This window comes from Sorex araneus, chromosome 4 (genome assembly GCF_027595985.1).
Source record: "Sorex araneus isolate mSorAra2 chromosome 4, mSorAra2.pri, whole genome shotgun sequence".
Taxonomy (NCBI): Eukaryota; Metazoa; Chordata; class Mammalia; order Eulipotyphla; family Soricidae; genus Sorex; species Sorex araneus.
In genome coordinates, this window is record NC_073305.1 from 206,095,025 (window position 1) to 206,122,887 (window position 27,863).

At 55.8% G+C, this 27,863-nt stretch overlaps 2 protein-coding genes and 1 non-coding gene across 4 annotated transcripts in view; 1 reads left to right on the plus strand and 2 right to left on the minus strand.

Moving 5' to 3' along the window:
• The window catches only part of RABEP2 (rabaptin, RAB GTPase binding effector protein 2), a 13,116-nt gene extending 6,550 nt beyond the window's left edge, over positions 1-6,566 (minus strand). Inside the window, exons 1-3 of one of the 2 annotated variants that reach the window (XM_004615936.2) lie at positions 6,054-6,566; positions 5,217-5,426; positions 2,034-2,191 (exon numbers count right to left, since the gene is read on the minus strand). In XM_004615936.2, coding sequence (XP_004615993.2) covers positions 2,034-2,191; positions 5,217-5,426; positions 6,054-6,114 — 429 coding nt within the window. In that variant the 5' untranslated portion in view covers positions 6,115-6,566. The remainder of the gene's footprint in view (positions 1-2,033; positions 2,192-5,216; positions 5,427-6,053) is intronic. The other variant, XM_055136254.1, reaches the window with a different exon arrangement.
• A 7,731-nt stretch (positions 6,567-14,297) lies between these two features.
• On the plus strand, positions 14,298-25,708 carry CD19 (CD19 molecule). The gene is made up of 15 exons (XM_055136404.1): positions 14,298-14,409; positions 14,643-14,903; positions 15,221-15,403; positions 15,491-15,778; positions 17,627-17,737; positions 18,008-18,056; positions 18,328-18,413; positions 18,662-18,745; positions 18,900-19,001; positions 19,091-19,159; positions 19,247-19,306; positions 19,395-19,451; positions 22,170-22,262; positions 22,358-22,458; positions 25,402-25,708. The coding sequence occupies exons 1-14, from the start codon at positions 14,322-14,324 to the stop codon at positions 22,447-22,449; spliced, it is 1,623 nt and encodes a 540-aa protein (XP_054992379.1). The 5' UTR covers positions 14,298-14,321; the 3' UTR covers positions 22,450-22,458; positions 25,402-25,708.
• Positions 25,709-27,709: 2,001 nt separating this feature from the next.
• On the minus strand, positions 27,710-27,816 carry LOC129404551 (U6 spliceosomal RNA). The gene has a single exon (XR_008629948.1). It is a non-coding gene; the product is annotated as a U6 spliceosomal RNA (small nuclear RNA).
• Positions 27,817-27,863: the final 47 nt, after the last annotated feature.

Here is a 27,863-nt window from a genome sequence, read left to right on the forward strand (position 1 = left end):
TTATTTTTTTGCTTGTCAATGCACAGGGGTTACTCCTGGCTCTGCACCTGGTGGTGCTCAGGAGACCATATGGGATGGTGGGAATCGAACCCAGGTCGGCCGCGTGCAAAACAAACACCCTACCCGCTGTGCTATCGCTCCAGCACCTGGCTTTTATTTTTTTAATTAATTTTTTCCTCTTGAGGTTTTTTTTTTTTCCTCTTTCTTTTGGCAGTGCTCAGGGATCCCTCCTGGCGGGGCTCAGGGGACCACAGGAGAGGCCAGGACGGGACCCAGGTCACTGCGTACAAGGCTAGTGCCCGCTGTACTAAGGCTCCGGCCCATGCTGAGCTATTTCTTTGACCTTCCAGAACCTCGCCTATTTTAGAGCATATGCCCCAGATCAGCCGTTCCCGGAGTGGACAACACTGCCCCCTGGAGGACAGAGCAGCCTTAGGTGCAACTGGAGACATCGCTTTGAATACTTTTTTTTTTTTTTCCCTGAAAAGGGAGTGGTAAGCCAGGTAAGTGGAACCTCTGACCTAGATTCGAGAACACTGGCTCCATTTCTCAGCGTCCCTGCCACAAAACCTGGTGGTGTTCCAAATGACAAGGTGTGAGTGGTCTGGCCACCTGCAGCTTCCAGGACCACTTGAAAATGGAGGCGGCCGCACCTTTCTCTACTGCTCAGGATGTGGATATGACGACTGGCTCTCCGTCTGGGACCACGAGGCAACAAACGACCTCTGTAGGAAGAGGCTGAATTCTTAAACACTTGTATTTACCTCTGGGCTTAAAAAACAAACAAACTCACGGACCCAGAGAGCTCACTAAGCTGAGCATATGCTTTGCGTACAGGAGATCTGGCTGGGCTTGGGGGACCCTATGGGGTGTCGGGGACCAAACCCAGGTGGGCCTTGTGCCAGGCAAGTGCCTCTCGCACTGGACAGCGTCCGGCCCACCTTCCCACAGTTGTGAGAGCAGGCGGCAGGCAAGGTAAGCCAGTCTGGACGGTTCTATGGTGCTTGCATGGTGGAAAGCCAGGAGCGGCCAGCACAGGAGCTGCTGCCCTGGCCACGGTGCCTGCCACACTGCAGGCCGGGCAGAGTCTGTGAGGGCAGGGAGGGGCCCGCGGGGCGCGGTGCCAGCCTGCCCAGACCCTCCCTTTCTCCGATGATCCGCCTTCCTCACCTTTCTTCCTCTACTAAGATCAGACGAGCGCCCACAGGGCGGCTGTGACAGGGAAGGTGACGGAGGGTTTGGTGGCAGGTGTCCCGCCACTGTTCACAACACTCACAACAGAGGGCGCCGGAGACCCAGGGCTGTGGGGGCCAGGGAGGGAGCCCTGGGGTTCAGCACGTGTCTGACCTGGGTTTGATCCCCAGCACCACATGATCGCCCCCCAGTAGCACTGGGAAGGCCCTGGGACCTCACCACGCTGCTTGAAGACCCCCTGTGTGCCCCCCCCAAAAATAAATTAAAAAAAATAAAAGAAAAGAACAACTTTTAGAAGCAGATGGGCTGCATTTAAAAATCCTAACTCTGCTCTTTTTCTTGAGCATGACCTGGAGAATTACTGAAACTCGCTGAGCCTCACTTCCTCATCTGGGGGCTAGAGCAGGCGGAAAGACCTCTGGGGAAACTGAGTCTGGCCAGCAGTGTAGCCCAGGGCCCGAGCCCAGGAAAGGAGCCCGGGAGGGAGCTCCCTTCCCCTCCGGGGCTTCCCTTGGCTTTGCTCTTGCCTATTGGTGTTTACAGGTGCTGGGGCTCGAACCCGGCTCCTCTACCAGCAAGGCACGTGTTCTGCCAGCGCGCCACGGCCCGAGCCCCTGCCCAGAATTCGGGAAGCAAACCAATGAGGTCAGCGCACTGCGGCAGAGCCGGCCGAGGCCAGAGCTGGGCGCCGGCAGGATGTGGGAGCCCAGTGCTCTGCCCACAGCCACCGCGTGGGGCTCTGGCCCGCAGCACCGAGGCACCCGCCATCTCTCTGCCCCCGGGCACCCCGGCTACCTCCACCTCTTCCCAAACCTGGGCGGGGGGGAGCCCACCCCAACCTTTTCCATCTGCTTCTCCAAGGAATCCAGGGGGTGAGCCCGGGACAGCAGCTGCTTCAGGCGGCTCAGCTCTCGCTCCTTCTCCTCACAGTCCTGCTGCTGCTGCTGCCGCTCCTGCTTCAGGGAAGAGATCTGGGCCTCGTAGCTGCCGATGGAGTCTGGCGCGGCAGGAAGGGCGGGGGGGAGAGGGAGGGTCAGTGCCCCGGGGCCATGGCGGCCAGCAGGGCTGCCCCTCACGGGATGCTCGCTGCCAGGCGAGTTCCCTGGGCGGTGATGACGGAGGGCTTGGCGGGCAGAGGGCCCGGGCTATGCAGCGTCTCTGCGTCAGTGTCCTCAGCTGAGAAAGGGCAACACTGACCATCACCTCCCCCCGACCCCCGCCGGCTTGTTAGGGCATCAAAGGATGACATCTGGGAGCTGTCAGCCTTCTTCCTGGGACATCGCAAACGCTGACGATACAAACGCTTTGCAAAGGTCCCGGCAACAATCGATATCTAATAATAGTAAGACCCGTGGACCTTGAGCCAGGTGCCCAGCTGGAAATAGAAGGATTGATCAAAGAGCGGGGCCAGGAGCGGAGAGGCCAGCAGTGAAGGCGGCCTCAGAAAGCCCGAGGAAGCACGAATGGGAGCGCGGAGCAAGCGCTCAGCGGGGCTGGCAGCGTCGGAGGAAGGAGCCGCCATTCTGTCTGCCGGGCCAGGAGCAAAGGCCGAGTTGGCAAAGCGCATGGCGCGTCTCGGGCAGATGCAGGAAGGGGCAGCAGTGGACGGCTCCCAGGGCGCTGATGCCCACGCCAAGGAGTCTGGCGCTCACCCTCCTGGGCAGGGAGGAGGGGAGCCCCTGCGACATGCTCAGTGCTCACGTTCCCTTCGTACAGACGTCCATGCACTGTCACAGGTGTGAACAGCGGAAGCAATTCTGCGGCCCAACTGGCTGGGTGCAATGCCCTGCCACCGGCTCGCGCTCTGACCTTGCATCACTAATCTCATCTCTCCGGGCCCTGGGGCTTTCTTAAGTGGAGTGCAAATTTTGTTAGGAAAGTAAAAATACTCACTGGACGTTTTTGCTCCAGTGCCCGGCCAACAGAAAGCCCTCGAGACGGGCAATTAGGACCCGCTCAAGTTTCTCTACTCAAAGTTTTCTTTGAACGCACGTCGAGTGTGAGGGGACTAGAAGGCGGCTCTGGGGTGACAGCGCCAGGCCCTGGGTTGAATCCCTGGAGCTCCTACAGGTGCCGAGGGGGAATCTGGCAGCTCGGCAGCCCGTGATTCCGACAGCTGAGCGCAATTTCTAGGCAGACTGAGCCAGGCGTGAGCCCCGCCAGCAAACCCCCGCAAACACCAATTAGAGCACATGACCCCCAGTGAACGTGCCTGCAGGCCTGGCGACTGCAGCCGTGCGACCCCATTAGCATCACAGCCTGACATGCGACACCCCCACCCCCCCAACCGCCCCTGCCCCCGCTGGAGCACTGCGACCAACTGTGCTGGCGCTATGGGCAGGCACGCCCCGTGACCCCAGTCAGAGCCACTACATCTGCAGAGCGGCAGAGGGGAAACCTTGAAAATAAATGAATTATTAAATGTATGTGAAGTTTCTTTGGGGAGAGGGGCCACGTTAGCAGTGATTGGGTGACTAAGGCCAGAGAGGTTTAGTTCAGTGGGTAGGGCATTTGCCTTGCATACGGTTGACTCAGGTTCGATCTCCAGCACCCCCAATGCTTCCCCGAAACCCCACCAGGAATGATCCCTGAGCAGAGAGCCAGGAGTCAGTCTGAAGCAGCACTGGGTGTGGCCACAAAACAAAACCAAAACCAAAAACTGCTTGGCACAGTCCATCCGTGAGCATGTGGGCCCCAGCCAAAATAAATAAATAGAGAACAGAGCTGGGCTTGGGACGCCTCAAAGAACTGGAGTACAGGTTTTGTATGCAGGAGAAGACCTGGGTTTAGACCCTGGCACCTCATAATCTCCAGGCACAGATCCAGAAGTTGCCCCTGAGCACTTCTGGATTTGGCCCAAACACATGCACGCACGCACGCACGCACGCACACACACAAACACACACACAGAAAGTGGGTCTGGGCCAGAGGCGGGCTCCAGTGGCAGAACACATACCCTGCAATGCAAGGACCTGGGTCAATCCCCAGTACCACATGGCCATGGAAGAGCATTAGGTACAGCCCTGGTGGCTCCTGAGCACTGATAGGAATGAACCCATGACGTTAGGGGCCGGGAGCGAGTGCAAGGGGCTGCGGCAGATGCCTTGCAGGAGGCTCTGAATTTGATCCCCAGCACTGCATGGTCACCTCCCTGCTGTGTGTGGTGGCCTGTGGGGCCCATGCCTTAAGCACTGACCCCTTGGCCAGCTGGCTGAGTCTTGTGGGAAGTGGTGCCTACATTTTCTGAACAAACCAAAACATCTTTTAATTGTTAAAAAAAACGTCAGGGTCCGGGCTGGAGTGATAGTGGGTAGGGTGCCTGTCTTGCATGCAGTCGACCTGGGTTCAACCCCCCGCATCTCATATGGTCCCCAAGCACCGCCAGGAGTAATTCCTAAGTGCAGAGCAAGGAGTTAAGCCCTGAGCATCGCCAGGGTTGACCCCCCCAAAAAAAAAAGAAAAAAAAAAAAAGTCAGGGCCAACCTAGTTAAATACCTTAAGCCCTGCTAGAGTAACCCTGACAGAGGAGGATGTTCCAGAGACGGGAGGATCTGGGACCAGGGGAGCTGGTGCACCCCAAATACAGAGGCTAGGAGGTGGAGGGAGGGAAATCAGTGCGTGTATGTGTGTGCATGCGCGCACGCGCTGGGGGAGAGGGGGGCGGGGAGGGCTGAGGATGTGGGGGTGCCAGGGAAGGAAGGAAAGCAGAGAATGAAGCTGAGAGGGTGGACCGAGGGCTGAGTCTGTAGCCCAGAGGCTCAAAGAAACCCAGCAGATGCTCATCTTCAAGGCTGATTCATCAGTGAGGGCTGAGAAACGACCCTGGGTGAGGGAACAGGTAGAAGCTGGCACGAGCAGAGGGGCTGAGCACATGCAGTGCCTCTGGACAAGTTACAAGGGGGTCAGAGGCCTGCGGGGCTCCAAGGCTCCTAACCCGCTGCCCGGCTTACGGGTGGCCCAGCCCCTTTCCTGCCGGGCTCTCCCGCTGATGGGGCTGCCGGGGAGTCTGGGAGGAGACTCACCTTTCAGAATGGCCTGCAGCGAGGCCACCTCTTCTTGGCACTGCCGCTGCACTGCAGCCACAGCCTCCGCCTTCGTGCTCTCGCTCACCTCCGCCACTGCCTTCATGGTCTCCATCTCTGCCAGGGCACCTGCCAGCTCGGCCCGAAGTCGGCTGAGCTCCCCTGGCTCAGACTCCGCCATTGCCCCCTCCTGGGGCTGGGCGTCCAGCGCTGTGGGGGACAGGGATCAGATCTTACCATCTCTTTCTCTCTCTCTCTCTCTCTCTTTTTTTTTTTTTTTTGCGGGGGGAGGTGTCACACCAAACAATGCTCAGGGCTTACTCCTGGCTCTGCACTCAGGAATCACTCCTGGCAGTGCTTGGGGAAACTACATGGGATGTCGGGGATCCAACCCGGGTCGGCCGCGTGCAAGGCAAAGATAGTGCCCACTGGACTCTGGCCCCTTGCCATGCCTCACACAGCAGGTCATGAAATCTCCACTTGCAACCCACCCTTCACCTGGCCACGTCCAGCCGCCCGACCACGCCCCTTCCCACCCAGCTCGGCTTTGTATCGCCAACAGCCCCGCCCTCGTCTCGAGCCATCCAATCCCCTCTTGGCTGCAGCACGACCCCGCCCCTCCACTCACGCGGTACCCGCCTCACCTGCCGGGGCCCGGCCCCGCCCCCTCCGCAGGTGGCCCCTAGGCCACGCCCCTCTTACGGCGGCCACGCCCCTTTCCCGGTCCTTTTTCTCCCCCCCACCACACCCCACCCCTCACCGCCCCTTCCGCCGGCCGCCGAGCTCAGCCCCGCCCCCGGCCCGCCGCCCCCCGTGCACGGCCGCGCCCCCACGTACCGGCCCCCGGCTGCCGCCGCCGGCCGCCCTCGCCCGCCACCGCCGGCGCCGCAGCCGCCATGGCCTCCGCGCAAACGGCGGGTTCCCGCACGGGCTACTGACGGCGCCCTCCGCTTCCGGGTCCGCTCGGCTGTTTCCGGATCCGCTCGGCTGTTTCCGGACCGGCCACGGCTCGAGGCCCAGGCGGGCTTGGGGGGGGCACCGGCGAGCCTGGGCCGAGGCTTCCCGAGTGGTCGGCCCGCGGGCCTCGGCCCAGCCCCGCCCTTTCCGCCCCCGGACTGGCCGGCGCTGTTCCGGGAGGACGCCTGTCGGTCAAGGGCCCGGGCTCTTTGTCCGAGTCTCCCCGCGTGACCTTGCAAGTTGTGTTGAGATCGCGCCTCCGCCGGGACGCCCCCCGGGCCGGCCGCGGGGCCACGCTCCTGCCCTTCTCCCTTCCCTCTCCGCGGCTGCCTCCTGCACCGCCGCGCTCGCGGCCGGTCCCTCCGGCCAGGGCTGGGCGCCGAGTTCCCGCGGTCACTCGTAGGCGTTAGGAACTTCCACGTCCCCACCCGCACTTTGATACTCCACCGGTCCCCGCTTCCTGCTCCCCACCTCACCCCGCATTCCTCTCCACCTGGCTCGGACCTGCCCTTGGCCAAACTAGAATCCACCGTGACCGCTGTCCCAACGTGTAGTTGGTCTGGGGGCCACACCCGGCGGTGCTCAGGGCTTACTCCTGGCTCTGCCCCCATGGATCACTCCTGGTGGGCTTCGGGGTCCATATGGGATGCGGAGGATGGAACCCAGGCTGCCCGCTCACTGCTAGCACCCTACGACCTGTGCTACGGCGCCCCTCGCCTTCAGCGATTTTTTTTGGGGGGGTCACACCCGGCAATGCACAGGTTACTCCTGGCTTTGCGCTCAGGAATTACTCCTGGCGGTGCTCAGGGGACCATATGGGATGCTGGGAATCGAACCTGGGTCCGTCGCCTACCCCCTGTGCAATCTCTTCATTGCTCCAGCTCCCCCTCTTTTTTTTTTTTATTGCCTTCCGCGATTTTGGATGGTGACAATGGTGACAGTCAAGCCCAGTAACCGCCTCTCCAAGTAATTCTAGATACATCAGTGTCCTGCAAAATCTGTGCACTTCTTCAGCTGCTGAATGTTCCCAGTGGGCCCTTCCCTACTCTGCAGTGCCAACATCACCTCTCCTACAGCTCACAGAGCCCCTTAAGTTAATTCTCAAAGCAGGCAGAGTGATCGTTTGCAAAACATCTCACTGGACCCAATTTGAAAATGGTCGGGGGCTGGAGCGATAGCACAGCGGGTAAGGCGTTTGCCTTGCACGTGGCCGACCTGGGTTCAAATCCCAGCATCCCATATGGTCCCCTGGGCACGGCCAGGGGTAATTCCTGAGTGCAGAGCCAGGAGTAACCCCTGTGCATCGCCAGGTGTGACCAAAAAAGCAAAAAAAAAAAAAAAAAAAAATGGACAGAGGCACAACAAACACATTTTACTGGTGTCACAGGTGGTAGATACACACAATCGGGAGGTCAACATGAATAGCCACTGGGGAACTAGTGCAAACTAAAAAATCACAATTAGATGACCAGAGAGACAGCAGAGCTGGTAAGACACGTTTCTCACAAGTGGCAACCCAGGGTTGTATCCCCAGCACATAATTAATTTTATATTGTTATAAATGATTCACAACGCAGAGTACTGTGCCAAAAACAGTAACAAGTCTCACAATGGAGATGTTACTGGTGCCCGCTCGAACAAATCGATGGACAATGGGACAACAGTGCTACGGCAGTGCTATCATATTTCTAGTCATTTAGTATGAACACAGTAAGAGATATATTAAACTTAAAGTTGGCTCTTCCTGGGGACATCTCGCTATATATCCCAGACCATAGTTCCCAGGCCAGATTAGTCTTTCCTAACCCTAGCAGGGTCCTTATTCAGTTACTTCTTTTTGGATCATGACAGAATCTGTTCCGTGACTGTGCTCTTAACTTATTATACTTCTTATGGCACTTAACTTCTCCCTTTCCGATGCCAGGGTAGCTTATAGCTTGCCCTGGGTCCATCCAGTCCCTTTTCAGGACCCTCCTTTTGGGGCTGTTAGAAAATAAGGGCAACTGAGATTTTAAGTCAGGTAAAAAGGATGGATGCCCAGGAGTAAATATTACTTGGAGTCAGTTGACTTCCATGTTACAAAAGCATAGCACCAACTGTCTTCCTGTGTCTGTACAAAAAAGGCCATTGCTAAGCCATGCAAGTGACATAAAGGAAAGAGAACAGCGATATAGGATTATTAGTGCTTGGTGGAATTGGGTGTACCTCAGGGGCACTGTTGTGGGAGTAACCCAATAAACCTAAGCTCTCTGTGGAAGGAGCAAGGACAACCAAATGTTATCCAACACCACCCCATGTAAAACCGGGGACCCTAATAGTCCCATTGAATATCTTTTGCAAAGATTAAATGGGGATGAGAGGGGGCCCAGGGTAACTCATTATAGAGTGCCTGCCTTATCAGCATGAGGCCCCGAGTTCAAGCCTAAGCAATGCCACACATGTCAGAGTGTGGTCCTAGCAGCTTCATTCTTTGGGGTCATAACAAAGTGTGTCCCCCCCCCTGAGCACCACTATCAAGTGTGTGACACCCCATCACCACCACCACCCAGACTACACACACATCACTGCAATAACAAGGAAGAAAGAGGGAGGAGAGTTTAAAATCAGAAATGACGGGCCAGAGCGGTAGTATAGCAGGTAGGGCATTGGCCTTGCACGCGTCTGACCCAGGTTCGATCCCCAACATCCCATAGGGTCCCCTGAGCACCGCCAGGAGTAACCCCTGGGCATTGCCCAGGGTGTGACCCAAAAAGCCAAAAACAAGCAAACAAATAAAATCTCAGAAGAATAAGAGCTGAGTGATCCGTGAAGTGTGCTGAGGCCTGCTTTTCAGAAGAGAATCACTGAAGGGCAGGGGTGCCCCACACTCCCGTGGCTCTTCAAGGCACCCTGAGAAATGAAGGCTCATCTCTGCCCTTTCTCTTCCACATTGGCCCAGAATGGCTGCTCTGTTCTGGTTACAGCCCACTTAGCATCAGGGAAGTGAAGGTCCCCCAAAGCGCAGGGTGTGGCCTGAGATCCATCTCAGAGCACTGGCAGGAGAAGCAGAGGTCAGCGTGACATGTGTCCAGTCTGCGCTCTGCCTCCCTCTCTCCCTCCTTCCCTCCTGCTATCGGGACCCTGGAGACCTGCTTTCTCAGTTGCTGGTTCCCAGGCTGTCTCACCGGTCTGCGGCTTCCTGTTTGCCTCAAGCAAACCCCAGGGGACCCTCCAGCTGGCAGGCCACCCACTTCCCCTTGGTGAGGTTGGGGGGACTCGGAGGGGGGCGAGGGACGAGCGAGGCACTGCGGAATGGAGAGGGTGAGGTGGCAAGACCCCCGTGTGCCTTCCACACAGCAAAATCTCTTTCATTCCCACCTGCTTCAGGGCAGAATCTTCTTGCCTGAGTGAGCGGTCCCCCTGCTAGACCACCGGTCCCCCTGCTAGACCACCGCAGGGTCTTTTACCAAGGGAGCAAATGGTCACACTGCCTCCCAGCACCACCCTCCACACCGTCCCCACGATCAGGTGGGGGAGGGGGCTTTGCTCTGACTCTTCTTTCTGGATTTCTCCCCAGTTCCACTCCACTGGCTCTGTCTTCGGGCCCAGGCCTCAGCTTGAACGTTACTTCCGCAGAGAGGCCTTCCCAGAGGCAGGGTACGGCTCACCCACACCTGCCTGCTTGCTGTCCTAGCCCCCACGGAACAGTTGATGTGTTCACTTTCTCACGGGCCTGGCGCGCTGACACGTTCATGCTGAGACAGGGCTCTCTGTCGCCTGGTCCACTGGCAGGCTGGAAGCGGGCCCTTTGGATAGAAGAAGTGAGGTGGGGGCTGGAGCCATACCACAGCGTTTGCCTTGCATGTGGCTGACCTGGGTTCGATTCCCAGCATCCCATATGGTCCCCTGAGCACTGCCAGGAGAAATTCCTGAGTGGAGAACCAGGAGTAACATGTGTGCATTGCGGGGTGTGACCCAAAAAGAAAAGAAGTGTGGTGGGCCGGGAGATGGCTCAAGAAGCTGGTGCTTTGCATGCAGGAGTCCTGGGTTCGATCCCTGTCACCACATGGTCCCCTGAGCACACCTGGGAAGCAACCTAAAGCACTGAGTCTGGAGTAGTCCCTGGGCATCACCAGGTATGGCCCCCAAACAAAAGTCAATTAGGAAAAGAGAAAGATGTTGGGTTACATTGGTTTGTCCTTTTTCCCTCCCACTCCCCACTTGCAGGGAGCTTAGGCTTATTGAGTTACTCCCACCATAGTGCTCCCAAGGCACACCAATTCCATCAGGCACTCCCAATCCTGTGTTTATCCTTAACCTCTCCTTTGTGCTCTTCTTCCCCTATCAGTTAATCACTTACACCCCCAAATCAGACCCTGTGACTTGTAAAGTCAGATTCTTCTGAGGGCTCTGGATCTTGTATATGTCAGTGAAATATTGCTTTTCTCTTTTCTTTATATCCTTTGCATAGTTTACTTTAGAGCAATGTCCTTCTTGTACAGACACAGGAAGACAGTTAATGCTATGCTTTTGTAACTTGGGAGTTAATTGACTCTGAGTAATATTTACTCCTGGGCATCCATCATATTTACTTGACTTAAGTCTGTTACCCTTAGTTCCAACACCCCAAAAGGGGATTCCCGGCAAGGGACTTGGATTGACCCAGAGCAAGCCATAAGCTATCGTTGGCATTGAATAGGGACAGGCTAAGTGCCATAAGAAGCGTAAGTTAAGAGCACAGTCATGGAACAAACTGTCATGACCCAAAAAGAAGTAACTAAATAAGGACCCTGCTAGGGTTAGGAAAAACTAACCCGGCCTGAGGACTGTATAACTAGATGTCTCCAGGAAGAACCACCCTTTACGCTTAATATATCTGTTACTGTGTTCATACAAAATGACTCGAAATATTATTAAGAAGTAAATTTAAGACGACTGTTTAAATAGATACTGGCTAAGGAAAGGAGAAAGCAACATATCCTTAGAAGGATTCTGCCCTTGGATGTATATAGAGTGTTGAGCACCCAGATAAGATTTTGTCCTTGATTATCTCTTAGAACTTCCCCTGAAGGAAGGGCTTTACATCTTTTCGTTGTTTATGATAATGTTCAACTATATATAATTGCTACCCCCAACCTTCATGATTTCTCTATAACTAAGGCTATGAGACTTGAATAAACATCCACTGATTACCACCAGCCTGGTGGCTCCCGTTCCCTCCTTGTTCATCCATTGCTGTAAGAGGGAAGGTGATTCAGCCTGGAATGCACCAGGGGACCCTCGGTAACCACGGGCGGGCCGGTGTCCACACACAAGTACAGCAACAGAAAGACGTTTTTTTTCCTCCCATGCAAGTTCAGTCACCAAGTTCAGTCACCAAGTCCCGTCCATTTTCTCTCTTAAATATTTCTCTTTTTCTTTCTAGATTCTTCTCTTTCCAGCCAGAATAATTCCAGCAGCCTCTTTGACTGCATCCTTCCCTGCCTTGGTCATCTGCTCCAGTGACCCAGGGGTCCGTATGTTAAAGTCCTACCTGATCTCTATTCTAACTGCCCTTAGGATAGAGAAGGGACCAGTATGATAATGATAGATAGAAATGATCATTTTGGACAGGAATTGAGTGGTGAAAGTAGGTAATGGGGCCATGCCCAGAGACTCAAAATCAATCTTGAAAGAGATCTACAAGTTGCAGAGATGCTTCCAAACACTGCACCAGGCTGAGTTGTCAGTGGCACCCCAGAGGAGAGGTGGGTGATCCCAGCACATGGCCAAACAGAGCCCCGGCAGCTGAAAAACTATTCATTCCACAATCGTTGCCATGCTCACGGCTGGACTCCACTGCTCGGGACAAGCTCATCCGGAAATGAATCTGTTGAAAAACTGCAGGTTTTGTGACTGAAATCTCCAGGCTTTTATGGAGTCAGGATGGACTACCTCCCCGCATCTCCCTGTATTTCTGGAAGTCTTGGCATTCACCCATGAACTGCCTCTGGTGCCAAGTAAGCTCATTAACCATCCATATCTAGAGACTCATGAGTAAATCTCGAAAGAGATCAACAAGTTGCAGAAATGATTCTGGGCCTTGCGCCAGGCTGAGTTGTCTGAGTCACCATCCAGTTAAAGTTTAACTCTAGCTGTATCATCCCATCCAAAATTTTGGAATTCCTGGAGTGCACAGCCACAAATCTCATCTCAAACTTCACAGCACTGATAAACCAGGAGTAGCACACTACATTGGATGGGATATAAAGCAGAAGGCAACCAATCTCGATTAACAAAATACAAACACACAGGCTTAATCTGTAATATGTTAGTAATCTCTTATACAAGAGCTTAATGGCCCCAGGGTGAAATACAACAATCTTCACACACTTTCTTCTAAGGAAACATTTTGTGATCATTTTTTTTTTGTGAATCATTTATCACTGTATCACTGTCATCCCGTTTTTCGTCGATTTACTTGAGTGGGCACCAGTAATGTCTCTATTCCTCTCAGCCCTGAGATTTTAGCAGCCTCTCCTTACTCGTCTTTCCCAATAATTGCAGGCTCTTTCAGGGTCAGGGGAATGAGACCTATCGTTACTGTTTTTGGCATATTGAATATGCCATGGGGAGCTTGCCAGGCTCTGCCGTGCGGGCAGGATACTCTCGGTAGCTATCGCTCCAGTCCAGAAATATTATTAAGAAGTAAATTTACTATGAATGCTTAAATAGGTTTCTAGCTGAGGAAAGGAGAAAGCAATACACCCTAGATGGAATCCCGCCCTTGAGTGGATCTCCTAGCAATCTGGAGTGCTGAGCCCTCAGATGAGATTTTTGTCCTTGAGTTAATCTTCTAGAACTTCCCCTGTTAGGAATGGCTTTACCTCTGTTTGTTGTCATGACCATGTTTAACCCCACCTATGTGTATCCCCACCCTTCATGATTGCTGTATGACTATGCTGTAAGGGGTAAGAGGGGACTGAATGAGGACTAGGAGGACTACAGTGTGAACGAGGATGAGGGAACTATGATGACTGGGACCAAAACTAAGACTATGATTGTGCTGTAAAGGGAGAGGTTGGACTAGGCTGTGGAGGAGAGAGAAATAAATTGACTACAGACAAGCCTGGAGCTGGAGCCATAGCACAGCGGATAGGGCTTTTGCCTTGAATTCGGCCGATCCGGGTTTGATTCCTCTGTCCCTCTCAGAGAGCCCGGCAAGCTACCGAGAATATCTCACCCGCACGGCAGAGCCTGGCAAGCTCCCTGTGGCATATTCAATATGCCAAAGACAGTAATGATAGGTCTCATTCCCCTGACCCTGAAAGAGCCTCCGATCGCTGGGAAAGACGAGTAAGGAGAGGCTGCTAAAATCTCAGGGCTGAGAGGAATAGAGACGTTACTGGTGCCTGCTCCAGCAAATTGATGAACAACCGGAGGACAGTGCTATAGTGCCACAGTGCTACCAACCAGCCTGGGACTCAGTCCCTGTTTTTCTGCTCCTCCAACCTTTGTCCGTCCATCGCTGAGCCGGCCAGCAGATGGCTCTTGGCCACCAAACGCTGAGTCCTGAGTGCCCATGCTTTCCTTTGGAAACTCACAGGGTAGGAGGTGGAGAATTCTAACGCAGCTCGGCTGGAGCCTGGAGTGTGGGAACTGGGTGGTGGCTGGAGCTGGAAGGGGAAGAGACAGCGGTTGAGCGGATGAATGGGGAGCATGTGCGAAGGGAAATGGGAGAGTCTGGAGTGCAGAGAGGAAGTAAAGAAAGAAAGAGGGCGCATGCCAAAGTGGACCTGTTCACTCAGCAGTGTTTCCTGGGCCCCTCTGGTGTGCCTGGCACAGTTCTAGGGCGGGGGGGGGGCGGGAGCTTGCAACAGCGGCCAACAAGACAAGGTCTCTGTCCCATGGAGGGAACCGAAAGCGACCACACAGATGCACCAATGGGGACGTTTCGCCTGGTGGCAAGGGCTGGGATGGAAATTCTTTTGAGGTACAGGAAGGGGGCAAGCTTGATGGGTCTGAGGGTCTGAGGGGTGCAGGGAGAAGGGAGCCTGAGGCGTGACCACCCCTTCCTCCCTGAAGGGACTGCCCGCCACCCCCACAGACGCCCATGCTTCAGTGCCCCCGGCCCCCGCCCGCCCCAGCATCCCCTGCGCCGCGGAGCTGGGGTGTCCCGGGCAGTCCGGCATGGCCACGCCGCGTCTCCTCTCCTTCCTGCTCTTCCTCACGCCCGTGGCGGCGAGACCCCAGGAGCCACGGCTGGTGCAGGTTACAGGTATGACCGGAAGAGACGAATGGAAGGCACTGAGGCTGGAAAAATGGGCTCGGGGCCGAGAAACTCCCCGGCCAGAGCCGCCGTGGGCTTGCTCACAAAATCCGGCGAGGGGCTGGAAGGACTCGGGGTGGGGGGGCTTATCTGCTCCCCGCTGGTGGGGTCTCGGGTCGATAACCCGGAGGGAGGCGGGTGTGACCCGGGCTTGGGGCTCCTGCTGCTCTCCTTCTCCACAGAGGGAGACGATGCTGTGCTGCCGTGCCTTAGAGACCCCCTCGACGGTCCCCCTGAGGACCTGGCCTGGTACCGGGAGGACAAACCCTTCCTGCAGCTGAACCGAGGGTCACTGAACGTGGGGGTGGAGAAGGGGCCCCAGGGCCTCTGGATGTTCAGCACCAATGTCTCGGCGGAGATGGGGGGCTTCCACCTGTGCTCCAGGGCCCCCCCTTCCCAGCAGGCCTGGCAGTCTGGCTGGACCGTCAGCGTGGAGGGCAGCGGTGAGGGCCTGGATGGGGCCTGGTGCTGGGGGTGGAGTCCAGCAGCTACTAAGGGCCTGGGGGAGGGGCCAGGGCTGAGAGTTTAAGGGGGCCCCCCCAAAAAAAACTTTCCTCTCTTTCTTGTTTGGGGTGACACCTGATGGTGCATGGAGGTTGCTCCCTTGGATGCCTTGGGGACAGTGCAGTGCCAGGGACTGAACCAGGGGCTTCTGCTTGGAAAACACGGGCCTCAGGCCTTCCCTCTGCCATCTGACTCTCTGCCTTCCTGGGTCTCTGTGTCCTGGATGTCTCTGGATCTGGCCCTGCTCTCTGCCCAGGTGAGCTGTTCCGGTGGGATATTTCAGACCTGTATGGCCCAGGATGCGACAGGGTGGGGAATGGATCCTCCTCTGGCCGTGCCCCAAGCTCCCAGCTGTACGTGTGGTACAGAGATGACGGTGTAATCCGGAGGACAGACACCATGTGTATTCCACCGAGACTCCGTTCAAACCAGAGCCAAGGTAAAGGGCCGGGGGCCGCCACAAGTGGAGGCCCAGGGCAGTGATGGAGACTCTAGGGGACTTACAGTCCTGGTTCTGCCTCCCCAGACCTCACCGTGGCTCCTGGCTCCACACTCTGGCTGCCTTGTGCGGTGGCCCCAGACTCTGGGACCCCCATCTCCTGGACCCGCTATCACCCCAAGAGGTCGAAAGTCTCATTGCTGAGTCTGACGGTCAGGGAGGATGGCGCAGACATGGAGAAGTGGGCCCTGGTCACCGTCCGGGGAGGAGCTGTCCTCTCCCTGCCCCAGGCCAGAGCCCAGCACGCGGGCATATACCACTGCAACCTTGGCAACAGGACCATCAGCATGCAGCTGAATGTCACAGCCCCGTCAGGTCAGTCCCAATCATGGGACATCAGCGGGGCAGGGGGAAGGCGGCTCCTGGGAAGAACAGCGAAGCCGGTCAATTTTGGATTCCAACCTTTGGGCTCTAGTACCAGCTCCATTCTGAACCCCCACCTCGACCCAGTGTGGGGTCCCATCCTGTCCCGCAGGGAGGACCCCTCGTGGGGCTAAGGAGGGGACGTAACCGAATGAACAGACGCAGAGCCAGAAGGAGGAGGAGAGAGAGAAAGAGAGTTTATTCACAGCAGTTACAATACTTATACCTCTTGGTGGGAGGGGGGTGGTATGCATGCTTGGACCCCCATAGGAACAGTAGTAGAATGTTGATCAGGCATGGCCTTTGGCTAGTGAGACAAATGGTGAAATGATAAGATCACAGGAATCCCAAGCAGCCACCGGTTGACTAGACGATAAGAGCCAGACTTTGTAAGATGGCTCCCTACAACCCAGAACACTGACTCCCTTGCCTCCCTGCTTTCCTTGCTTTTTGGGTCACACCTGGCGATGCTTAGGGGTTGTTCCTGGCTCTGCACTCAGGAATTACTCCTGGCGGTGCACAGGGGACCATATGGTATGCTGGGAATCGAACCTGGGTCGGCCGCGTGCAAGGCAAACGCCCTACCTGCTGTGCTATCGCTCCAGCCCCATTTCCTTGATCTTCTTTCCATGGCAGGTCCTTCTACTGCCACTGGTGATGTTTCCTTTCTCCCCGCGAGTCCTGGGGTGCGAGCCCAGAGCTCTCATCCCTGGCCTCTGTCTTCCATCCTTGTCTTCATTCTCGCTAGTGGGCCTCTTCTACGCCATAGCTCCCCGGGCCACTGTGCCATAGTGATTTGATTCCAGGTCCCAGAGTGCCCCCCCTTGCACTCCCGCCACCCCTGGGAGCTGCCCATTGATGTCCCAGGGTCTCTGTAAGCCCAGCCAGTAGAAAATCAGAGTCAGTATCTTCCCCAAGCACAGTCTTCTGGGTGGTCTGGAGGGAAGGACACACTTCCTGTCCAGATGCCTCCACAGAACCTGACCATACTTCCTGTCCCCCCGCCCCCGCCCCCGCCAACTCCCCAGCCATCAAATTGGTCTTGTTGGCCTGCTCCTCTCTGTGTCCCATGATGACACAGTCCTCTCATGCCTGCTCCTAACCACAGTTCTCAAACGTAGCCTCAATTTGCACTTAGAATTTATCTCAGCATGGGGCTGGAGTGATAGCACAGCGGGTAGAGAGTTTGCCTTGCACGCGGCCGACCCGGGTTCCATTCCCAGCATCCCATATGGTCCCCTGAGCACCGCTAGGAGTAATTCCTGAGTGCAAAGCCAGGAGTAACCCCTGAGCATTGCCAAGTGAGACCCAAAAAGGAAAAAGAAAAGAATTTATCTCAGCACATCGCTGCATCCACCTCTCATTGGAGAAGTTACCTCTGCTTCGCTTTCACCAGAACTTCCCTGAACCGCAGGGAGCAGGTCAGCGTGTGCTCCTAAATCCCATGCTGGGCCTGTCACGTCCCTGTCTTCAGGGGGAGGGAACAGAGACTCTCTTATAGCTTGAGACTTCGGGGATCTGTGTGTTGTCCCTCACAGGTTCATGGCCCTTTGAGGTCTTTTTTTTTTTTTTTTTTTTGCTTTTTTGGGTCACACCCAAGCGATGCACAGGCGTCACTCCTGGCTCTGTACTCAGGAATTACTCCCGGCAGTGCTGGGTGGACCATAGGGGATGCTGGGAATCGAACCGGGGTCGGCCGCATGCAAGGCAAATGCCCTACCCGCTGTGCTATCGCTCCAGCCCTGCTTTGAGGTCTTGAGGGCAGAAGTTAGATGCCAGTCTGCGTCTCTGTCCCCCTAGCAGTATGGCATTGGCTGCTGAGGATGGGAGGCTGGAAAGTTCCTGCAGTGACTCTGGTTTATTTGATCTTCTGCCTTGGCTCCCTGGTGGGTTTGCTTCATCTTCGCAAAGGTGAGCCAAGTCCTCCAGCTGCTCTGCCCAAATCCGACCCGTCGTCCCCAGGAGAGCCCTCACATGGCTGTGACTCCCCTCTGCTCTCCCGGACTTTCCCCACAGACCACACCATCCTGCTCCCTTTTCTCCTGAATCCCCTCCCCAACTTCCCAAGTCTCTTGGAATTTGAACGTCCATGTCCCCCATTGACCCAAGTAACCCCAGAGTCCCCAAATCTTCACCCTGCCAAGCAGCGGCTCCCCTAAAGGCTCCCTTCAATCCCACCAGCTCTGACCCGGAGGAGGAAAAGGAAGCGAATGACAGATCCCACCAGAAGGTAATGCTGTGAAGTGCTCCAGCTCCCCACTCTGGTACCTGGCGCTTCGCATGTGCTGCTGCCTATAAGAGGTCTCATTGGGTTGGGGAGGGAGGTGCAGAGAACTGAACCCAGAGCCCTGCATGTACAAAGCCTAGGTTCTTCCACGGAGCCACATCCGGGTCCCTTGTGGACCACATTTTAACTTCACAGCTGGGTCAGAACCTTAAGTATGTCTCCCGGTCCCAACCAATCCTTGCCTCGTAAAGTCTAACCCTCCTTCCTCTGCCAGGTTCTTCAAAGTGACGCCTCCCGCGGCAAATGGGCCCCAGAACCAGTACGGGAACGTGCTGTCCCTTCCCACATCTTCAGGCACAGGTAGGAAGCACCTCTCGGCTAGAGCCCCACCCACCTTCCTCATCCCTCCAATCCCCGGGTTTTCAAGCCAAGAACCCCGCCCTCAGAAGAGTAGCTCCATCCCCAAACCCATAGCCCCGCCCAGACCACGCCCCTAGACTTAGGCCCCGCCCCCTGGGTACCAACCTGGACCAGAACGTGAGGGCATACCCGCATCGTTGGCAGTTCCCATCTCTTCTTACCTGCCCCTACCCTGCTCCTTCCGCCAGGGCGCGCCAGGCGGTGGGAAGCAGGCCTGGGGGCCGCCGTTCCGGTCCACGGAACCCCGTACAATGACGACCAGCAGGCTAGAGGTACGGGGGCGCGGAGCGCGCCAGCCGCCGGTGACTCGGGGTCGGCCTTTCCCCACACTCGGGTGTTGAAGCGGCCAGTGGACGGGACATGTGGACTGGCACCCGGGGAAGGGTGGCTGTAACTCGGCTCTCTCCTGCGTCCCTCCAACCCTAGGCCCTGATGAGGACGGGGAGAACTACGAGGAGCCAGACAGCGAGGAGGGCTCTGAGTTCTACGAGAATGACTCGAACCTTGGACCAGACCAGCTGTCCCGGGGTAAGCCTGACCTTCCCCCCACCCCACCCCCCATCTCCCAACGTCCCCAACGCCCCTGGTGGCCCTGCTGGAACCGCCTTCTCCACCAGATGGCAGTGGATATGAGCACCCAGAGGACCAGGCCTTGGATCCTGAGTATGAAGACTCCTTCTCCAACGGTAATTGGTTGTCCTTTGGGGATCCTGGGGACGGGCTGACCCGCGGGGCCGTGCAGGAACGGTGCCCCAGAGTTCCTTTGCTTGCAGCAGCTGAGTCTTATGAGAACGAGGAGGAGGCGCTGAGCCAGCCTGTGGCCAGGAAAATGGGTGTGTATGACAGTCTAGTATGTAAGGGGTGGGGCAGGGTGAACCCTGGAAATCAGGAAGAATAGTGACTTCTCTCTTCTTTCTCCAGATTTCCTGAGCCCCCATGGGGCAGGCTGGGACCCCAGCTGCGAGGCAACCTCCCTTGGTAAGAAATACCTGCACCTGCCCACCAGGCCTACACTGGGCTCACCAGGCCTCTGCTCTGCCCCCAGGCCTTATCATGACCTTGACTCTGGCCCTGGTCCAGACTTTAGACTTGGCTCCCAACACTAACCTCCGCATCCCAGCTCCATCCACACCTAACGCTCACCAGCCCCTCACTGTGGCCAGAGCTGTCTGTTCCAATTCCTGCCAACTTTGACCTTGGGGGACCCACCCCAGTGGCCAAACAGACCTCAGCTGACCCAGCTCTCTACAACCTCCTTTTATATTTTTGTTTTGGGGGGCCACTCCCAGCGGTGCTCAGGGCTTACTCTGTGCTCAGAGATCACTCCCAGCGGCTTGAGGGGCCATATGGGCTGCTGGGGATCAAACACAGGCAAACGCCCTACGTGCTGTACCATTGCTCCGGCCCCTCTACAATCTCCTATGACTCACTTTAACTCCTTATAGTTCTTATATTTTTGGTGACGACCCCAGGGGATGTCCTGGGAGTACCAAGACTACACTGGGTGGTGCCAGGGACTGAGCTGTAGGCCTCCCACATGCAAGAGACGGGCCCCACCCTTTCCTCCATTGTCCTGACCCTCCTTCAAGTTCTACATTTTTAATTTTTCTTTTTAAAATTTTTAAATTGGGGCTTGAGCAATAACACAGTGGGTAGGGCGTTTGCCTTGCACGCAGCCGACCCAGGTTCGATTCCCAGCATCCCATATGGTCCCCTGAGCACCGCCAGGAGTAATTCCTGAGTGCAGAGCCAGGAGTAACCCCTGTGCACTGCTGGGTGTGACCCAAAAAGAAAAAGAATTGTTTTTCTTTTGTTGGGGCTGGAGTGATAGCACAGCAGGTAGGGCATTTGCCTCGCATGCGTCTGACCCAGGTTCGATTCTCAGCATCCCATATGGTCCCCTGAGCACCACCAGGAGTGATTCCTGAGTGCATGAGCCAGGAGTAACCCCTGTGCATCACCAGGTGTGACCCAAAAGACAAAAAAAAATTTTTTCTTTTGATTTTGAACCACACCTGGCAGTGCTCAGGACTTACTTCTGGCTCTGTGCTCAGGGGTCACTCCTGCTGGGACCCAAGGGACCATGTATGGTGCCGGGGATGGAACTTGTGTGGGCCATGTGCAAGGCAAATGCCTTACTTACTGGACTGTCTCTCTAGCCCTCAGAATTTTGAATTTAAATTTTATTTTAGGCATCATGATCTACAATATGGTTTTTTGTTGTTGTTGTTTGTGGGGCCATAGCCAGCGGTACTTAGGGCTTTCTCCTGGCTCTGCACTCAGAGATCACTCCTGGCAGGCTTGGGGGACCATATGGGATGTTGGGGATCAAACCTAGGTTGGTCCTTGCAAGGCAAATGCCTCCCCCGCTGCACAATAGCTCCGGTTCCTACAATAGTATTAATGATGGGATTTCACGCATACAGTGTTCCAAATCACAATCACAGTCTTCAGCTTTCCCCCCTTCCTTGGGGTAGGTGGGGGGAAACTGGCACACCAGGCAGTACTCCTGGACTACTTCTGTCTCTGTGCTTGGGGACCATTCCCAGTGAAACTTGGGGGACCGTGGGTGCCCGGGGTCAAATCCAGGCGTTTTGTATGCAGTGGATATGCTCAGCTCTTTGCACCAACTCTCCTAGACTTTGTTTTTTGTTTTGTTTTGGGGCCACACCTGGCAGTGCTCAGGGCTTACTCCTGCACTCAGGGATCACTCCTGGCACTGCTTGGGGGACCATATCTGGTGCCAGGGACTGAAACCAGTTTGACTGCTTGCAGGTCTCCACCCTATGTGCTGTGCTAAATCTCCAGTCCAGAGAGATATGTTTAAAATGTATTATTATTATTATTATTATTATTTTGTTTTGGGCCACAAATGGTGGTTGCTCTGTGCTCTGGCGTCACTCCTGGTGGGCTTGGAGAATTATATGGGGTACCAGAAGTCAAACCCAGGTCAACCATATGTCCCACCCACTAGACTATCGCTCTGGCCCCTCAAATTTTTTTTTTTTGGTCACACCCGGCATTGCACAGGGGTTCCTCCTGGCTCTCCACTCAGGAATTACTCCTGGTGGTGCTTGGGGGACCATATGGGATGCTGGGAATCGAACCCGGGTCGGCTGCGTGCAAGGCAAACACCCTACCTGCTGTGCTATCACTCCAGGCCCCAAACTTTTTTTTTTGTTTTTTTTTGTTTTTGCTTTTTGGGTCACACCCGGCAATGCACAGGGGTTACTCCTGGCTCTGCACTCAGGAATTACTCCTGGTGGTGCTCGGGGGACCATATGGGATGCTGGGAATTGAACCCGGGTCAGCCGCGTGCAAGGCAAACACCCTACCTGCTGTGCTATCGCTCCAGCCCCCCAAACTGTTTTAAACAGGGATGATGACTAGGGCTCTGCTTGGCAGCTCTGGGAACCCCCATGGCCACTCACTCCTGTGGTGTTGTGAGGGGCAGGAGTGACGGGAATCAAACTTGGGGCTTTGTGGGTGGCAGACGAGCACTCAACCCCTGCAAGTTGCCTCCGAGCCCCCGGTGTTGCTCTTGACCCTTTTTCTGACGTAACCCAAACCCAACCTCAGCCCCTCACTCACGAGGACCCCGACCCTCCTCACCCCTTCCCAGAGGGCGCCCGTGTCCCAGCTGCTCTGCCCTGCCCCACGCCCCTGGCCTTCTGCTCCCCACCCCTGTCCAAGCAGGGTCCCGGTCCTATGAGGATATGAGAGGGATCCTGTACGCAACCCCCCAGCTCCGCTCCGTGCGGGGCCAGCCTGGTCCCAGTCATGAGGAAGGTGGGTGCTCCTACTGCTGCCGCCCGTTGTGCGCGGGGCTGCGCCCCACGGCCTGCTGCCAGCCTCCATGTCTCCCCCTTGGTGTCCCCGGCCAGATGCTGACTCTTATGAGAACATGAATAACCCCGACGGGCCGGAACCAGCCTGGACAGGGGGCGCCCACACAGGTACCTGGAGCACCAGGTGATCCCTTCAGGTGAGCTGGGAAGGGACCGGGAAAAAGGGGGGATGGGTGAGAAGCAGGGATGGAAGTGGGGTGCTCAGGGAGGGAGAGGGAAAGGGTTCCCAAAGCCTGCTGGGACCTGAGCCATGCCCCCCGCCCCCGGCCCCATTGCTTCTGTGTAGCTTGGACCTCCTCAGGCCCCCAGGGGCCACACCTGACACTGAAATACGGGACCCAGGCAGACTCTGCCGACCCCTAGAACAGCTCAGGATGTGTGTGATCCTGCGTGTGTGATTGTGTGTGTGCACACAAGTATGTATGTGTACATGCGTGCACATGGAAGCGTCCACCCCTTGGCATTGTCCAAGTGAACTCAGTGAGTTTTCGTCACAGGAGGCCACACCCTGTGTGGGAGGGGGAGGAAATGTGGGAATGGGGTCTCCATCCCCCTCAGATCCAGGGGCAGAGAGAGCAGCGTCCTTCCAGGAGGGTTCCCCTCGGGCCTCGGGTGTCCCAAGGTTATTAGTTGATTGGCTGGTTATCTGTCCTTGTTCATCCCGCTGTGGGGCGGGTGCCTGGTGAGGGGGCGTGGCCCACACTGGCAGGCCTGGCTTTCACGGAGGAGCTGCTCTTTGTTGGGTAGTTTGGGGCCAGACCTGATAGTGCTCAGGATCTCTCCTAGCAAGATTTGGGGCTCAGGGGGCTGGAGTGATAGCACAGAGGATAGGGCGTTCGATTCCCAGCATCCCATTATGGTCCCCTGAGCACCGCCAGGGGTAATTCCTGAGTGCAGAGCCAGGAGTAACCCCTGTGCATAGCCGGGTGTGACCCAGAAAGCAAAAAATATATATATATTTGGGGTTCAGGTAGGGTGTCAGGAATTAAAACCAGCTCAGCCGCATGCAAGGTGAGTGCCCTCTGCATAGCACAGGAGGAGCTGCAGCCGCACAGGTTGGGGGGCATCTTTGAGCAGGGGGTGTGAAAGCATTCTGATATATTTCACGTACTTGTATCTGCTCATGTTGTCTTCCCAAGCAAGCCTCCACCAGGCTGAGACAGAGGCGGGAAGGTGAACGCACACGCTCTCGGCTCTCCTAGCTCAGTGCTGGCACGAGACCTGAACGTCTCAGGCCTGGACTCGGACCCGGCACCCCCCCTTCCCAGGTGCAACTTGTTTGCTGGTTTCCCTTTGGGGCTGTACCTGGAGTGCTCAGGGCCTAATCCTGGCCCTGTGCTCGAGGGCGACTCCAGAGGTGATGGGGATCAAGCCTGGGCCTCTGGCATGCAAAACCTCTGCCCATGCAAACCGTGCGCCGAGCTCTCTGGGCTACTTCCCGGCCCCACAATTCCAGTGACTTTATTCTATTTTTAAAAGTTTAATCAGGACTTAATTTATTTTACTTTTTCTTGTATTGTTTCTTTTTGTATTTTTGGACCCCACTCACCCAGCGAGGCTCAGGGTTTACTTCTGACTCTGCACTCAGTAATTACTCCTGGAGGTCCTTGGGGTAACTGTATGGGATGTCGGGGATTGAACCTGGGTCGGCTGCGTGCAAGGCAAATGCCCTGCCCGCTGTACAATTGCTCTGGCCCCAAATCCAGTGTTTTTAAGTGTGTATATGTGTGTGTGGTGTGTGTGTGTTGCATGTGTGCATGTGTCGTGGTATGTGTGTGCTGCATGTGTTTTTTGTGTGTGGTATGTGTTGCATGTGTGTATGTGTGTGTCGCGTATGTTGTGTGTTTTGTGCATATGTCTATATGTGTTGCACATGTATGTTGTGTGTGTGTGTGTGTGTGCCTGCAGAGATTGAACCTGGACCCTCACAAATGCTCTACTACTGAGCTATAGCCCTGGCCCTCAGTGGTTTTGTCAGGCCAAGCTGTGTGGTTTCAGACGGCTCAGAGCAGATGCAACTCCAGACAGGGTCTGTGGCGGAGGCCGCTACCTGCCCAACTCTCAGTGTGCCCCCCATTTGTTTAGAGGAGCCTGGACGGAGACTTGCCGAGCAAAGGTGGGATGGCGAGAACCGCCACCCCCAAATTCCTGCCTCAGTGGCTAACCTTGCTGTCTGGTTTCATTTCCTTTGGGCCACACCTGGAGATGCTCAGGGGTTGCTCCTGGCTCTGCACTCAGGAATCACTCCTGGAGGTGTTCCGGGGACCGTATGGGATGCTGGGGATTGATCCCGGGTCAGCGCCCTACTCGCTGTGCCTTCGTTCTGGCCCCTTTGCTGCTGTCTTCTGCCTGGGCTCCTGGCCCCTTGGCCTTCCCCTCGAGAGCCCCGTTCCTCTTCCTCTCCTGCTCAGGACGTTCCCCTGGGGCTGGGGAGCTGGCTCAGAGGGCGAGTGCGCATGTTGTGCATGCTGGAGGCCTGGGTCCCAGCTCTGGCACCGCATCATCCACCAGGATATTGACCGAACCCCCTGGACACCACAGGGTGTGGACGAACTCTGACCTGCTCCCCCAGGGGATAAAGAAAAAACAAACAAGCAAATAAACACATCAGAAAACGTTTCAGTGGGCTCAGGGCTGTGCCTTAGTGGAGAGCATGAACCTTGCATGTGTGAAACCCTCAGTCCCACCCCTGCTCTTGCCCTCCCTCCAAATATTAGACTAATTTGCAGTGTCTACATTTTTGACATTTAGAGCTCCTTTCCTTTAGAGCCACTAGGGTGGATGGGGAGAGGTCCCCCTGGTGGTGCTGTTAAGGTGCCAGTTCTTTTTTCATAACATCCTGTTCTTTCTGTGATGTCTGTGCTGTGGGCCGAACCCACGCGTTCCCAGTGGGAGCCCCACCCAGGCCCCTGTCATGTCTATTTCTGTTTTAAGTGCTTTCTTCTTTGAGCTCTGGACCTTTAAAGCTGACTCACCCCAGGACTCGGTTCTCTGCAGGAATTACCTGGGCTTTATCCTGCGGCCCTAGGTTCTCTGCGAGCATTACCTGTAGTTCAGGTGCGTCTCCTTTGATCTTCCAGCAGCCTCGAAGGTTCACTACACGGCTGAGGAGACGAGCACGGAGGCGTCTTCCCTTCCTCACGGAGCCTTCCTGACCGGGAGATAAACAGTGCGCTGAGCCTGCCGGAGGCCCGGGTTCAATCCTCACTGCCACGGGGTCCCCTGAGGACCTTCAGGAGTGACCCCTGACAACCCTGAACGTGGCCCTCAAAACCAAAAAACGAAGAGAAAAAAAAAAGAGTAACCCAAACTTCCCCGAGTTCTCCCCTGCACAGGCCCCCACTGTCCCCAGGGTGGGGAGGAGGCACGCAGAGGACGAGGGGGAAATGTCCCCTTGGGGCAGCATCACCAGGGGAGGGTCTGGGACTGTTTCTCCTGCCTATGAGGCCCACAGGTACCCGTGGGGCGGGCTTGGGCTGCCACCGGTCTTACAGGTTCCGCAGGTTTCGGGAGCTTTTAATTCACCAAATACTCCAGGCAGCTCTTGCACAGAGTTTGGTCCGTGTCCAGCCTCCCTGTCCTTTGTGAGGACTCTGCTCTCTCCTGACTTACGTGGGGAAGCACGAGAGGGCGACCCCTGGCGGTGCCCGAGGGAGCGTGCAGTCCTGGGGATCAAGCCTGGGGCCCCCCTGTGCAGAGCCTGTGCTCCAGCCCTCCGCGCCACAGGCCCTGGACAGCCCCGCCTCCCCGCCCCTGGCCGTGCTTTGCCTTTACGCCACCCTGCGGGGCCAGCAGGTGAGGTGTGCTCTGGCTCGGTACCCCTTCGCCGCCCCAGCTCTGTGCTCAACCTTCACCTCAGCTCCCCACGGCCAGGGCCCTCGGCCCTCGGTCTGATCCTGGGTTGGTGAGAAACCTGTGTCTCGGGGTCCTCCTGCATCCCCCAGGGCCTGTGTAACCCTCTCCACCTTGTAGCTTTCTCCAGTTTTCTTTTTCTTTTTCTTTTTTTTTGTTTTGTTTTTTTTGCTTTTTGGGTCACACCCAGCAATGCACAGGGGTTACTCCTGGCTCTGCACTCAGGAATTACTCCTGGCGGTGCTCAGGGGACCCTATGGGATGCTGGGAATCGAACCCAGGTTGGCCGCGTGCGAGGCAGACGCCCTACCCACTGTGCTATCGCTCCAGCCCCAGTTTTCTTCTTTATTTCTAGCACCAGGAAGACCCCCATCTTGCTTCTAAACTCAACCCCCTATTAAAAAGGAAAAGAAAAACGTGTGTATTCTGTGTCGCGTGTGTTATTTATTTTATCTGGCAGCTGCCCATCCCTGCTCAGGGGCTACTCCCAGCTCTGTGCTCCGGGCTCATTCCCGGTGGTGCTCAGGGGACCGTGTAAATGTTGGGGAGCCAACCCGGTCCTCCTCACTGCAAGGCTCGTGCTCTAGCCCATGGAGCTCTCTCTCCCGGGCCCTGTAGGGGACATGAGCCTCTGAACACGGTCCTCGTGGCAAAAATAGTAGCTGTGATAGTGATGATGATAGAGACCCCAAGGGTGGGGCAACACCCCCAACCAGTATGAATCCCTGAGCACTGAGCCGAGAGTGCCCCGAAACATAACATGGCTTCCAGCCTGCAGCCTGTTTTATTTTTTTCCCTCCTGTATGTGTGTGTGTGTGTGGGGGGGGAAGTTTGGGGTTACTTCCAGCGGTGCGCAGAGCTTACTCCTGGCTCTGCACTCAGGGATCTCTCCTGGTGGGCTGAGGGACCATGTGGGGTGCCAGGGATCAACCCAGGTCCCCTGCAGGTAAGGCAAGTGCTGCACCCACTGGACCACTGCTCTGGCGCCCCCCTCCCCCATTGTTGTGGACGTTGTCCCATGATAGGGGCTGAACACACGCCTGGCTGTGGTGCTCACAGGGGCTCACACTCTTTTATTTTTTTGAATAAGAGGTCAATTTATTTTTTTTCTTTTTGGGTCACACCCAGCGATGCACAGGGGTCACTCCTGGCTCTGCACTCAGGAATTACCCCTGGCGGTGCTCGGGGGACCATATGGGATGCTGGGAATCGAACCCCAGGTCAGCCATGTGCAAGGCAAATGCCCTACCCATTGTGCTATCGATCCAGCCCCATGAGGTCAATTTATTTTAAGTAAATTTAGCATGAAATAGCAACATGTAACAGTTTCAAACATTGACAGATATTGGGATTTATAGAAAATCAATATCATCTAAAAGTTATTTGAATAGTGAGATTCACAATTTTTTACAATTCACCCAGTCAATCGCAGAAACAATATTTCTAGAAATAATGGCCCCCTCCCCAAAAGCAGTAATTCCACAGAATCACTCTATAATGTCATAAAAGTAGCAGCTGCATCAATAAAACCCAGAAAAATAAATGGAACGCTTCACGAATGTGCGTGCCGTCCTTGCGAGGGGGCCATGCTGGTCTTCTCTGCATCGTTCCAATTTTAGTCTACGTGCTGCCGAAGCGAGCACGGGGCTCCCACTCTCAGTGGCAGCCCCAAGCTGTGGTCTGAGCAGGT